We start from the raw sequence: 12,656 nt of genomic DNA on the forward strand, positions 1-12,656 counted from the left end.
ACACGACCGGGTCCTTGCTTGGTCCTCCAGCACGAGGGCTTTGTTCCTGCCTCAGGGCCTTGGCGCCGACCGCCCTTCCTGCACCAGGCTTCCGGCCCGCTTCACTTAGCTCGGCCTTGAGCGAGGTCCTCCCAGGCCAGCCCACTCCGCAATAACACGGCGCCACCCCTGCCAACCTCCCGACCCCGCTTGGTCTCTCAGTGTACCGCTGGTCACAACCTGGCAGTATACAGTTTATTTGCTCATCGTCTGTCTCTCCCACCAGGAAACGACTCCGAGAAGGCAGGACTTGGATTCCCGGTCCCCGATTGGTCCTCAGGGTTCCGTCCAGTGACTGCCTGATAAATATTTACTACGCCAATCGATGGACTCACAACTGCGGCAACAGATGAGTGCCTCAGCCCTCGTGGGGCAGGCAGGGAAGGGAGCGGGAGATGCTGCAGTTACTGCAGGAGCAGAACGGACGGCATGACTGAAGGCGCCAGGGGCCACCCGTCATGCCACACAGTCCCCTGTCTCGAATAAGCTTCCTGAGGCCTTGAGCATGCTGGGACAGGCCAAGGGCACATGACCACAGAGGCCCAACGAGAGCCCGTTGACTGGCAAGACACTCAACCTTCCTGGCTGCCAGCCTTGCAAACCCAGGGCTCTGCATCTGGTCCCAGAATGCCTCTGGGGCAAAGTCAGGTTGGGGTGACTCTCCCCATTATAATGACGAGGCTGAGGTTACATACACGTGCACCTCGGCCTGTTTGCGGCAGAACTCACAGGAAGATGCTGCTGCCGACCACCTCTGGGCACTCCTTGGAAGGGGGAGTGACAGGCTGTTCTCTCATTCACCCTAGGGACATGGTTGGTGTCTCTGCACTCACACCCGGTTCTGCGCCTTGTAGCTAAGGGGTGGGCAAATCACTGAACCCTCTGTGCCTCCGGGTCCTCACCTGTAAGTGGGGTGAGCTCCTGCTTCCTGTATTTGCTGTGTGAGCGCCTGCAACACACTCAGACCCCGGCCTGGCCCATACACGAGGGAAGGTGACTGTCTCACGGATCAGAAACAGGAGGCCTTGCAAACCTGCCCCAGTAATCAAACCCTGGGTGGGAAGGAAATGGCGGCCCTCCTGTGCAGCCCCTGTCCTCCTAAACTATAATTATCCAATGTGCCCTGGAGGTGTGCACAGCACAGACCATCCCGAGTGCAGGTGCAGGGAAAGGTGTGCTGGTTACACAAGGCTACTTCCCAGCCCAAGGTTTAGCAGAAGGCGCTGGGTGGGCCTGAGTCTCAGAGGTGTTTGCAGGGAAGGGAAGACAGAAGAGGGGAGGAGCCTCTGCCTCCCGCCTGCCCTAGGAAGTCAGCCAGCGGGCAGCCTGGAGGGAAGACAGGGTGAGACTCAGAATAGAGGGAATGGCAGGACACAGGACACAGGACAAGGCCCATGCTGTTCCTGTGCGTTAGGAACTCTGTGCATTCGAGGACTCACGGGTGACTGGCTTAAGGGGGAGGCACAGGGAGGCAGGACTCTCCTGGAAGGGGTGTCAGGGCACCATGGAGGATCGCTGCGTGCTGGTCACGCTGGGTGTTGGATTACACTTTCTCACTCAGTTCTCCCAGCGACCCCGCAAGGCAGGCACGTAACTCTCCCTTTCCACAGCGGCTACACTACAACGCAAGCTCTCTGAGAGGGGCGTTACCTGTCCCAGGTCACATGGCCATTCTGCAGCAAGTTAGATCTGGGGCACTCCGAAGCCCATGCTGCCCTGCCTCCCAATGCAGAGTCAAATAAGACCCTGATACCATAGGAACCAGAGGGTCCCACACGCACCCCGAAATGAGAGGAGCACAGTCGTGTGGGACCTTGGGCTTGGCCTCCTTCCCGGCCATTGATGGCATCTGGGAGCCACGACAGAAGTGGGGATGGCGGAGTAGGGGGAGGGGGCCAGAGACCCAGCCCTGGCAGGGACGCCTGAACTGGAGCAAACGGCAGACGGGTCGGAGCCCGGCTCTGCCAGACTCCATCTGCCGGATCCAGACGCTCAGGAGCCCTGAGTCCCCGAGCCATGTTCCCGGTGCATCTGAAATAGCTGCAGACAGCAGGCTGGGAACCCGGGGGAGGTGTCAGCAGAAAGGCTCACGGAACAGGCTCGGAGAGGAGGCTCAAGGTCAGAGCTCATGCGGGCGCTGAGCCTGCACACCCTGGCTACCTCCCCTGCCCCAGCCCCAGCTGGGTCCTTCCTCCACGCCCACTGAGTCCAGAACCCCGCCAAGTGCTGAGACCAGATGGAACCTTCCACCCACTCTACAATGGACACGACTGAGGCCCAGAGAGGGCAGGCCACCTCAGCAAGGAGACACAGCAAGGGCAGGCAGGACGCTGAACCCTACCTAAGACCTGACTATCCTGGACAAAAAAACCTGCTTGCCACCACAGCCGGGAGACAAGCTGCCATGGTTCCCCATGTTCTTCCTTCTCAAGTCTGTGGTAGCTCAGAAAATTCCCATCCCCTCAGAGAAAAGATCTCCCTATGGTCTGAGTTGGTCTGGTGTGGGGTGACTGAGAGCGGAGGCACAGTCCCATGTGGGCCTCCGCTGGGTGTGCACGTGACTCTGGCAATCAAGGCGCCGAGGCCTGGCTTGGATGCCAGGAGGGCACAGGTGCTGGTTGGGTGCCCAGGGCCCCCTCAGCAAAATGAGGCTCTGTACCGTGCCCCTCCTCTCCCCGACTCCCCATTGTCTAGGCCTTCCTCCCCTCATGACACGGAGAAGGCTCTTACATAGGGTTGCTGTTCTCAGCTCCGGGTTCCTCCTGCCTCTTCACTCCGAGGTGAGGCTCCCTCACCCCCAAGTGCACCAGAGGCTTGAGGCTAGGTGCCTCTCACCCCATTCAGTCTAGGGGGAAACTGGTGCACTCAGTCACAAAAGCTTCTGGAAGGTCACCAGTGGGGTCCTAGAAGGAGCTGTTGACATGAAGAAAGAAAAGGGTAGAGGGAGAGAGAAGGAGACAGAGAGAGGAGTGAGAATAGGAGAGACAGAGAAAGAGAGACAGAGAGAGGGAGAGGAGTGAGACTAGGAGAGAGACAGAGAGAGAGGGAGGAGTAATGAGACACAGAGAGAGGAATGAGAATACGAGACAGAGACAGAGAGAGAGGAGTGAGAATAGGAGACAGAGAGAGAGACAGAGAGAGGGAGAGGAGTGAGACTAGGAGAGAGACAGAGAGAGAGGGAGTAATAAGAGACACAGAGAGAGAGAGAATAGGAGAGAGAAAACAGAAAGGAGAGGATTCAGCAGAAAGGATGGAGGAGAGCAATGGCAAGAACAGGAAGCAAAGAAAAGAGAACAGCAAGGGGTGGTGGCAGCACTAGAGAGGGCTGGGGAGTGACACTTGTCACCCCAGGGAAGGGGTGGGGGGCGGGAACAGAGAGGTGCTAGTGTTCCTAGGAGGGAGCGGGGCTGCCAGACAGAGGGACCAGGAGGCCCAGAGCCAGATCCTGAATGGCAGAGATGGGGGATCATCAGACCCCCATTCCTCCAAGCACAGGGTGGGGAAGCTTGGGGCCAAAGGTGAAGGTCAGGGCCACGGAGCAGGAGAGAAACAATGCTGACAGCAGAGAGCCGGGACCACGGTGGCTGGGGCTGCTGAGACTCATCCAGTACAAGTCCCCAAAGCGGAAAGGTCTCTGGGAAGCCTCTGCAGGAGCCCTGAGACGATGGCAGGGAGCGAGGGGTCTGCCACAGGAGCTGGCACCACTGCTTCCTCCTGCTAAGCTGAAACCTGTCCTGCGTCACCGTCCCTGTGACCTTGGGGAAAGGATGTCACCGGATGGAAACACAATGACTCAGAATCTCCAGAAGGTCGGGATGGAAGAGTCCTGACGACAAGGACTGGAGACCAGGGTTCCCGGGAGTGACTGCAGGACCCTGCTGGGGAAAACTGCATCTTTGCTTTCTCTAGCCTCTACCCAGAAGGTTGCATCCTCTTGCAGGACAAAAGGAGGCAGCCAAGCCTCCCGCAGAACCAGCCAGGAACGCGCAGCAGTCACTGGCCTTTCTTTTCTTTTCTTTTTTTTTAAGACAGATTTTTGTTATAGGGCACATATGCTGGCCAGAGACACAGCGAGAGAGACAGAGAGAAAGAGAGAAATCTCCCCCCAGGGGGATGGCCATGCCGCAATCCCTTCTCCATTCTCCTCTAAGGATCTTGGGCACGCACGCACACGCGCCCATCGTGAGTTTAAGCCACCGGGTCTGGGACTCAAACTGTGGTCGACTACATGGGAGTCCAGTGACATAGCCATTATGCCAACTGCTGGTCCCGACAACGCCAGCTATTTTAGATCTTAGCTCTAACCTCTCTCCCGAAGCCCCGTCTGGTCAGGGCCCTCATGTTCTCTCACCATCCTTCAGTCCCTTATCAGAATGTGGATTATGCCCATTTCCCTTGAAGCAACCTCCCCCTCTAGACTCGCGAAGCTCCAGGAGGGCAGCTAGGAGCCTGGCAGGCCGCAGGTGCTCAGTGGCTGTCTGTTGCATACACACCGGAGCCGTTGGGGGAGAGTGACTATACAGGGGGGTCCACCACACAGGGAAGGACTGCCTGGAGTTCTCCAAACGCTTCCAGGCTAACTCTGGAGAAGGGAGGAGGCCCTCGGAGAATCTGCTCCATGTTTCTGTGAAGAGCTGCCTTGACAGTCAGACCCCCTTGCAGCCAGAGGGGCCTGCGACAGGCCTGAGCTCCCGACCCTTGTACCTCAGATGAGGGAGGCCCAGAGGCCACAGAAGCTGCTGCAGCACAATCCTGAGAGCCGTGTCGGGCCAGAGGAGGGGAAGAGAGGGAGGCCTTCGAGGGCAGGGGCCCACCCGTACATCCTTGGGCAGGCCCCAGGAACCCCTTTCCAGGCATAGGAGAGGCCTAGAGTACAAAACCTCAGATTCAGGTTGGGGAAGCCTGAGGTCAAGGCCAGGGCCCATCCAGCTGTCATCTCCTAACCTCAGAGGCATTACCCCGCGTATGGACTGGCCTTGACCTCTAGATTCCCTTTTCTTCAAGGCCTTTTCCCAGCCTTTAGAGTAGTAATGGGATCGGCTCCTACATCTTGCTGGTAGCCAGTTATATTAACCCACTGTTCGGATGCAGAAACCGAGGTTCAGAAGACTTAAGTCACCTGCCCAAGGCTTCTACGCTTAGAGAACCAAGCCCCATTGGTAGGATTCCAAAGTCCATGAAATTAAGGCCTGCCACTCTGGGCCTGCTTGCTCTGGATGAAGAATTCAAGAATTATCAGGCAGGTTTTTCCTAGTTCACTCTGTTCTCGTGGCCAGCATCTTTATGGGCGGAAAGGATACTGTTCAGGGTGGCAAAAAATGCCCAGGGCTGACTCTCTCTCAGAACAATGGGAAGTAAACACAAGCTGTCGATGGCGGAAGACTGCATGTGATCTCCTTTGATCGATCGTGTCTGGTTTGAGGGGAAACAGCTACACAAAGAGCCACGCCGAACCTGAGATGGATCACCGCCCGGCATGGCCCAGAGAATCCAGGCTAAATGGAAACTGGCTCCCCCGGGGCAGACATCGGGGGCAGCGGGGTCAGTGACAGCCAGCCTCCCAAGGACACCCTGCCCTGAACACCAGAGCAGAGACCTTCTATGATGTGAGCAGTGAGGGTTTAGGAGGTACTACTGCAGGTGCCCAGCGACCAAGGGCTCGTTTCCAAGTGTCTGATCCACATTCCCTGGGCCTCCACTCCACCAGGCGCCGGCTAGCACTGGGGATGCAAACAGGAGAAATACGTGGTCCCTACCTGCACTCCTGCTCTCTCCGGGGGAAGAGACTTAGAGCACAGAGTGACATGGCATGTATTTTAGCAAAGATATAAAAAGCATGTGAACTTGATGAGGGAAGGGATCTGGCCATGAGAAAGACACGTTTCATCCATCAAGATTAGGGGATTGGGCCAGACGTTGCCCAGCAATAAAACACAATACCCTGCAAACAACCCACATGGAAAGGTGACGAGTTTGCATCCAGCCATCTCCCTATGACATCAGTCCCATGATCTGGGACTGGTTGAGGGTGAATCAAAATGTCAAGACCCTGGTGGGGATGCTGTCACTCTCTTTCTGTCCCTCGCTCATGGAAGAAACAGACCTTAAAAAGAAAGATTTGGGTGGATTATTTGTTACTCAGCATCACCACAGCAAAAGCTTACTGATACATGGCATTGCAGACCAGTATCTGGCACTTAGAGGTGAATAAACATTATTTTGAGTTCCTCTCTCTCTGGAGAGATGTTGCAGGACTTGGTTGAATATGTAGAGGAGTGGTAGGAGCACAGCTGCCATTCCTTGCTGGGCCTTCCCTGAGTATTTCCCAGCCCCTCCCACCACAAAGACCCTCAATCAGAGGAGCCTTAGGGGGTGTGCCTTGGTTGTATGAACAGGTAGACTGAGGTCACATGGGTGAGGGGCTTTCTTGAGGGCACACGACATGGTAGGGACAGAGAGACTAAATATGTGGGGCATTGGACTCCAGGGATGGAGCCCAGGGCCCTGGACCCCCTGTAGGAAGGGCTTCCAGGAGGAGGAGGTTTCTGTCCTGTGGTCCCACATGGTGGCAGCACCGTGGATGAGGTTTCCAGCTGACTGTGTGCATGTGTGAATGAGCTAAGACATCGAGGCAGGAGCTGACCAGGAGGCAGAAGAGCTGGAGCCTCCCCAGCTCACTGTCACATCTCCTTACAGCTCAGGTGACACAAGCTCCCCACGCCGCTCTGGATTTAGCCAGTTCCTGGGAATGAACCTGTTTGTCTTGGTACAAATTCATCCTTGATTATCCTCAGTCACCAGGGGATCCTCTGAAAACCAAGTCAGATTACATCAGGGGCTTCCATCTCAGTCAGGGTGGAAGTCTCCCCTCAGTACAGGATCTGCCCTGCCCTGCCCTGCACTCACTCTGCCCTGGTCCTACTGCCCTGGGCTTTGCTCAGACACTCTGGGCACACTCCCACCTCAGGGCTTTGCACACATTATTCTTGCTCTTTGAAATGCTCTTCTCTCAGATGAGGGCATGGGCATCCCCTCACTTCTTCAGGTCTTAGATGTCACTTCCTACCCACTCCTACCTCTTCCCAAACCCCCTTCCCTGGTTTACACGTCTCCTTAGCACGTATCCCCACTTCACACACTGTAGTTCCGCTCCTCGTCTCACGCATCGTCTGTTACACCTGCTTCCCACCCAGTTCCGTAACGGGAGAAATGCCTCTGCTGTTCACCGCCGTATCCCCAGCACTCAGACCCGAATACAGCCCACAGCAACTGCTCAATATTTGTTAACAGAAAGGACGGAAGAGAAGGCGGGAAGGAGGAAACAGACAGGTAGGTGGGCAGATGGACGAGGCTTCGCAAGCACCAGTGAGATCCTTTGGTGAGGAAGCCCAGGGATGGTAGGGGTGGACAGCATCAGCTCAGAGGCAAGCAGGCCTGGGTCTGAATCCCGACTCCACCATGGTCTAGCTGCGTGACCTCGAGCAAGCCCCGTCTCGCTGAGCCGCCGTTTTCTGCTCTGTAGAACAGGGATCTTAGCAGTACATGCCACTCTGTGGGAGTGTGGAAAGAGACATGACTGAAAAGCACTATCACCGGGCCAGCTGGCGGCATAGTGGTTAAGGTGTTGGATCCCACACAGCTGACTGCGTGGTTGAGTCCTGGACCCAGTGATTGAAACACATGCCCGGCATGTGTGCATGCATGCCCGAAACCAGAAAGAAGAGATGGAGGAGAAGGGGTTGTGGCATAGCCATTCCCCAGCAGGGTGCTTTCTTTCGCACTTTCCCTCTCTCTGTCTCTCTCCAGTGAGCACACATGTCCCTAACAAATTAAAAACAAAACAAAATGAAAAGCAAGAAAAGCATTATCACCATGCCGTGTAACACTCTTGGCAAATGTCAGCAACTGTTACTGCTCTAAGGCCCAGGCTACTAACAGGGCTCAGGCTCTGGGCTGAGCACGAGGGACTCAGTGGTGCCTGCAGATGTAGTGGGTACCCCAAAGAAGCTAGTGGTCAGGGGGAAGGGGGACAGGTGGCAGGTCTGGACAGATTGCTAGAATATAATGAGACAGGCCTGGTGGTTAAGGGAGCCAGATCTCAACTGGGTACCCCACGCTGTTCAACTTGCAGTTCTGGTGGCTTGAAAAACACGCTGGGTGCATGTGTGTGTGTGCCCCGAATCTCAACAAGATGAAGTGAAGGAGAAGAAGGGATGCCGCATGGCCACGCCCCACTGAGTGATGCTTTCTCCCTCTCTCTTTGTCTCTGTCTCTCTCTGATGAGCATATATACTCTCTGGTAATAAAAAAAATAATTAGACTAAAAAAATACATATCTATAGTTATCTCTCCCTATCTCACTATATACATATAAAGAGAAACAGGGACGGAGAGAGACAAAACCAGGACAGAAAGAAGCCCAGGGACTGGAAGAACCTAGGGTGGAAAGTCACCCTCCTTGAGAAGATCAGGGAAGTCTTCTCGGAGGAGATGGCATCTGAGCTCTGGGAGACAGGCTATGTGAAGTGGAAGAACACCCCAGACAGACCATGTGGCATGTGAAAAGGCCACACGGTCTCTCAAGAGTTACAGCATAGAAACATCTTCATTTTTACACATGCTAAAACTGAGCGCAGAGAGGTCACACAGCTAGGAAATGACAGCGCTGGGATTTGAACAGAAGATATTCTCACTCCAGAGCCTAAGAACACCTGGTGAACTGGCACCCAGGGGAGATAGCGAGCACTAAGAACCTCCAGTCCTAGCCAGGGCCTTAAGGGGGCGGCAGAAGGGGCCACGGCCCGCCCCCCTGGCCCTGGCTGAGGGATTCCCACAGTCCCCACCCAGCAGCAATGACGGTACCTCCATCAGGTCTATAAGCCACAGCAGCCGCTCCTGGGGAGGAAGAGGGGGCAAAAGGCAAAAAGAAAAATGCATCAAACAAATATTAGGGAATGGGCAGGGCACCGCAACACCCCCTTCCCCAAACACCCATGCACACGTGTGCTCACACATGTGTGCTCACACATGCACACCACACACACACAAGATAAACAGCCTTCCTTCTCTATTTACCACAAACGCCTTGGACAGGAGTAGAAGGGAGAGGAGGAGAAAAGGCACTATTGCTACTGCCAACACTCCCGCCTGCCTTGCAGAAAACCGGGGTGGGGGGGTGCTCTGAAGAGACAAAACTTGCCCCTGAGAAAGGCCTTCAGAAGAAGCTCGTTCACCTGGGGGCAGGACTGGGATCTTCGGTCCCATTTGGCAAGTGGAAACAAAGGCTCAGAGAAGGCAAGTGACTAGTCCAGGTGCCTGGTAACGAAAGGCCGAGCCCGAAGGATGAGCCTACTTGGGAGCCTTTATCGGAGGCGGCCTGGGTTTCAGGGAGGCCCAAGATGTGCAGGGCCAGAGAAGCTGCCGGCCTGAGAGCTGGAGCCACGGGCAGGGCACGTGGGTATCCTAGCAGGTGCATCATGGTCTCAGCCTTGAGCTTCCCAGAGCCGCCAGGTGTCCACAAGGCCCCAGATGCAAGGCAGGTGGGAAGGGCAGAGGAGCGAAGGCTTCCCCTGGCCTCCAGGCTGGACTGCGGTCTTGGGATGCCGGTTCTGGGATGCCAGCACCAGCCTGGGACTCACCCCCGGACACATGAGCACCCTCCGCTTATCCTCCCAACAAGCTCGGGGAAGTGAAATCACTGTTTCACCACAAGTGAGGACAAGGACACGGAGGCCCTGCGAGATCGTGACCTTTCTACGCGGTGTGCTGCTGGCCTCTCTCTCTCTTTGGAGTCACTGCAGGAGCTCATCCTGGTCTGGGTCAGCCCTGATCCTGATGGGCATGTGCTCCTGGTGGCTCACAGACTCTCAGAGTAATGCATTCTCAGTGTCATTCCCATTTGAGAAACATGGGACCATCCCTTCATCCATCCCCCAAAACTCCCTGCTCAAAGCCACCCATGGCCTGAGTGATGTCTGCATTCCCCAGTCTGCCCTCACTTGTCCCAAGCACCTTCCTGGTAGGGCAGGATCCATGCCGTGGCTGGGACCCAGGCTGGCCTGGGGCAGTGCTTCCTGGGTAGAGCGGAGAACCCTGGGCTGTACCAGGGCTGAGCTGGTCTGAGCGCTTGGAGCTCTCTGCAGGCGAAACAGTCACCCTGGCTCCATCTAGCCCTCCAGCCGAGGACTCAGGCCACTTTATCCATTAAGCAGTGGGTCCAGAGCGGCTGATGTTAAACCTAAATCTCCTGCCTGCCAGGCTAGAACCCACCCCTTCCCACCCACGGGCTCTCTCATCAGTGGTTCTAAAGGGGCCATCACAGGATTACAGCTGGCAGTCCCCGGGGTTTTAGAGCAGTGGCTCTCCACTCCTGAAGCCCACGTGGACATTACCAAGTCCAATCTCAGTGGAGCAGGACCACAGAGAAAAGGCCCCTCTGTCCAAAAGCCCACAGCCTGATACAGCTCGTCACTGGGGGCCGCGTCAAACTGTGCTCAGAGCTAACCATGCAGCCTGGGGTGGGGGAAGGCCTTGCCCCTGCCCCGGAGGGATCTGCTCTTTCTAAAACATCAAGTGCCTCTGCATAGCCATGTCTAAAGCCCTGTTGGGATGGACGCATGACAACTTCCAGTGTCATCCCAGAAAGGGGATGAGAATCCTAGGGCTGAAAGTGACTTAGGGTGGTAGAGAGAGCAGTAGAGGAACATTAGGTGCCCCAGAGTCTCAGAGCTAAAACAAAGCCACCTGGGAACTGGAGTGTGCAAATGCCCAAGGGGCTTCCAGGGGCTGCGAGTTCACTATACCGACCAGCCACCGGGGTCTGCAACCTTGGGTGCTCCTGCACCCCTGGGCCCCCACCCCTTCCAACAGCACAGCAGACACTGTCTTTCTTGAATCTAATTGCGATCCCAGACGTGGGCTTCAGCATCTAGGAGCCAACAGGGCTGGAGGATCCAAAGAGAGGCAAGCATGCAGGAAGGGATAGACCCCCGTCTCTCCTGACTGCCCACCACCATGGTGACGTTCAAGATCTGTTGTTCCCTAGGTTGCATAACAAGGCATTTCCAACTGGCCCCTTCCGGGCAGAGTCCCTGGGATTCATTTGCCTCTGTGCATCCTGGGAGTTGTATCACACCCTGAGATGGACCAGATGCTTTTCCGGGGGGCTGGAGAGTCTGTAATAAAATAAAGCTGGACTTGGGGCTTTACAGACTGGCCTCTCAGGAAAAAAAGATCACCATGACCATTATGGCTTACAGAGTGCCCACTGCAGGCGCCATGCCAACCACATTGCCGTGTTCCCACAGACTGTAATTGTTTTTCTTTGTCTAATTATCTTTGAACCCCAGCCCCTGACCCCCGAGAGCATGAGGCCCATGACACAGGGCCTCATCTCGCTCACTCACCCATTGTCTCCTGGTGCCCGGGCCTGGCATGTAGTAGGCACACACTAACTACTAGGCTTTTACAGAGGAAGAGACTGAGGCTCGGAGAGGCAACGCGTGGGGTGGGACGTGGTGGTGCTGGGATTTGAACCCAGATGATCTCACTCCAAAGCCAGTATCTGAACTCTGCCCCTGGACATCATGCCAGGGCCGGGACAGGGGCAGCTCACCCTGGCTGAGCTGACGGTGGTGGAGGTGCCATGGCTGCCTGTGGACGAGCCTGTGTCGCTGTAGGAGACCATGGAGTAGGTGTCCCCAGCCCCAGAGCCTGGGGGTTGCCGTGCCTTCATAGACTCAATCTCCCGCCTCAGTACCAGGTGGTCGAAGCGGTCCAGATCTTGCGGGGAGATGGTGCCTCTCACCTCAGAGAGGAGCGAGAACTGGAGGTGGAGACAAGTGGGGCACTCAGCAGAGAGCTCTATCAGCAGGTGGATCAGGTCCCCCTGCTACCCCCAAATGACCTGCATGCAAGCCTGACCTCCCCTCCTTAACCCTCTATGGCTCCCCAGTGCCCTCAGGAGAAAGTCCGAAGACCTTTGCCAGGACACCAGGCCCAGCAGCATCTCACTCCTCCTCCTCCACAGGCACACATGCCTGAAAGCCCCAAACGACACGCTGTGTCATGCCAAGAAGCTCATGGCTGTCCTTTCCCCCTACTTGTCTCCAAATCCCATTTCCTCTCTGAAACTTTCCCAAAAGTAACCACCTCCCTCCACACACAGTGGATTTAATCACTCCTTTCTTCATGCAGCTCTGAACTGCAGATGGCACTGGAGCAGGGCTCTCATAGCTGGCCGTGCAGAGACTACGTGGGGAGCTTGGGAAAATGACCAACAGCTGGCCCCACCCACAGCTGTGCAGTTCACGCCTGGGAGGGGCTCGGGCAGCATTCTATGAGCAATCCTGGTGATTCTAAACGTGCACTGATTCGACATATCAGCGAGCACCTCTGCACTGGGGCCCCGCCCACGGCACTTTAACTGTGTTCCCCAGGCATCGGGAGCTTCCCAGGGGGCAGGGGCTGCCTTGGACTCCAGGCTCTGCCCAGGGTTCAGTTCGGACCTGACTCCTTGTAGGTTCTCAGTAAAGAAGCGGGTCGGGGGAGGCGGTCACCTTGGCGTGGGTGTTCAGCAGCTCGAACAGGGCCATGACGAGGGCCTCCACAGAGACGCT

The 12,656-nt window shown here is 56.2% G+C and overlaps 1 protein-coding gene across 1 annotated transcript in view; it reads right to left on the reverse strand.

Annotated features, from left to right (window-relative positions):
- Positions 1–12,656, reverse strand: part of WHRN (whirlin) — a gene marked incomplete in the record, with an annotated part of 108,332 nt that overhangs the window by 14,562 nt on the left and 81,114 nt on the right. The window contains 3 exon segments of the mRNA XM_027769617.1: positions 8,902–8,934; positions 11,654–11,863; positions 12,597–12,656. Of these exon segments, the coding sequence (XP_027625418.1) occupies positions 8,902–8,934; positions 11,654–11,863; positions 12,597–12,656 (303 nt within the window).

This window comes from Tupaia chinensis, unplaced genomic scaffold (assembly GCF_000334495.1).
Source record: "Tupaia chinensis unplaced genomic scaffold, TupChi_1.0 Scaffold000081_1, whole genome shotgun sequence".
NCBI lineage: Eukaryota > Metazoa > Chordata > Mammalia > Scandentia > Tupaiidae > Tupaia > Tupaia belangeri.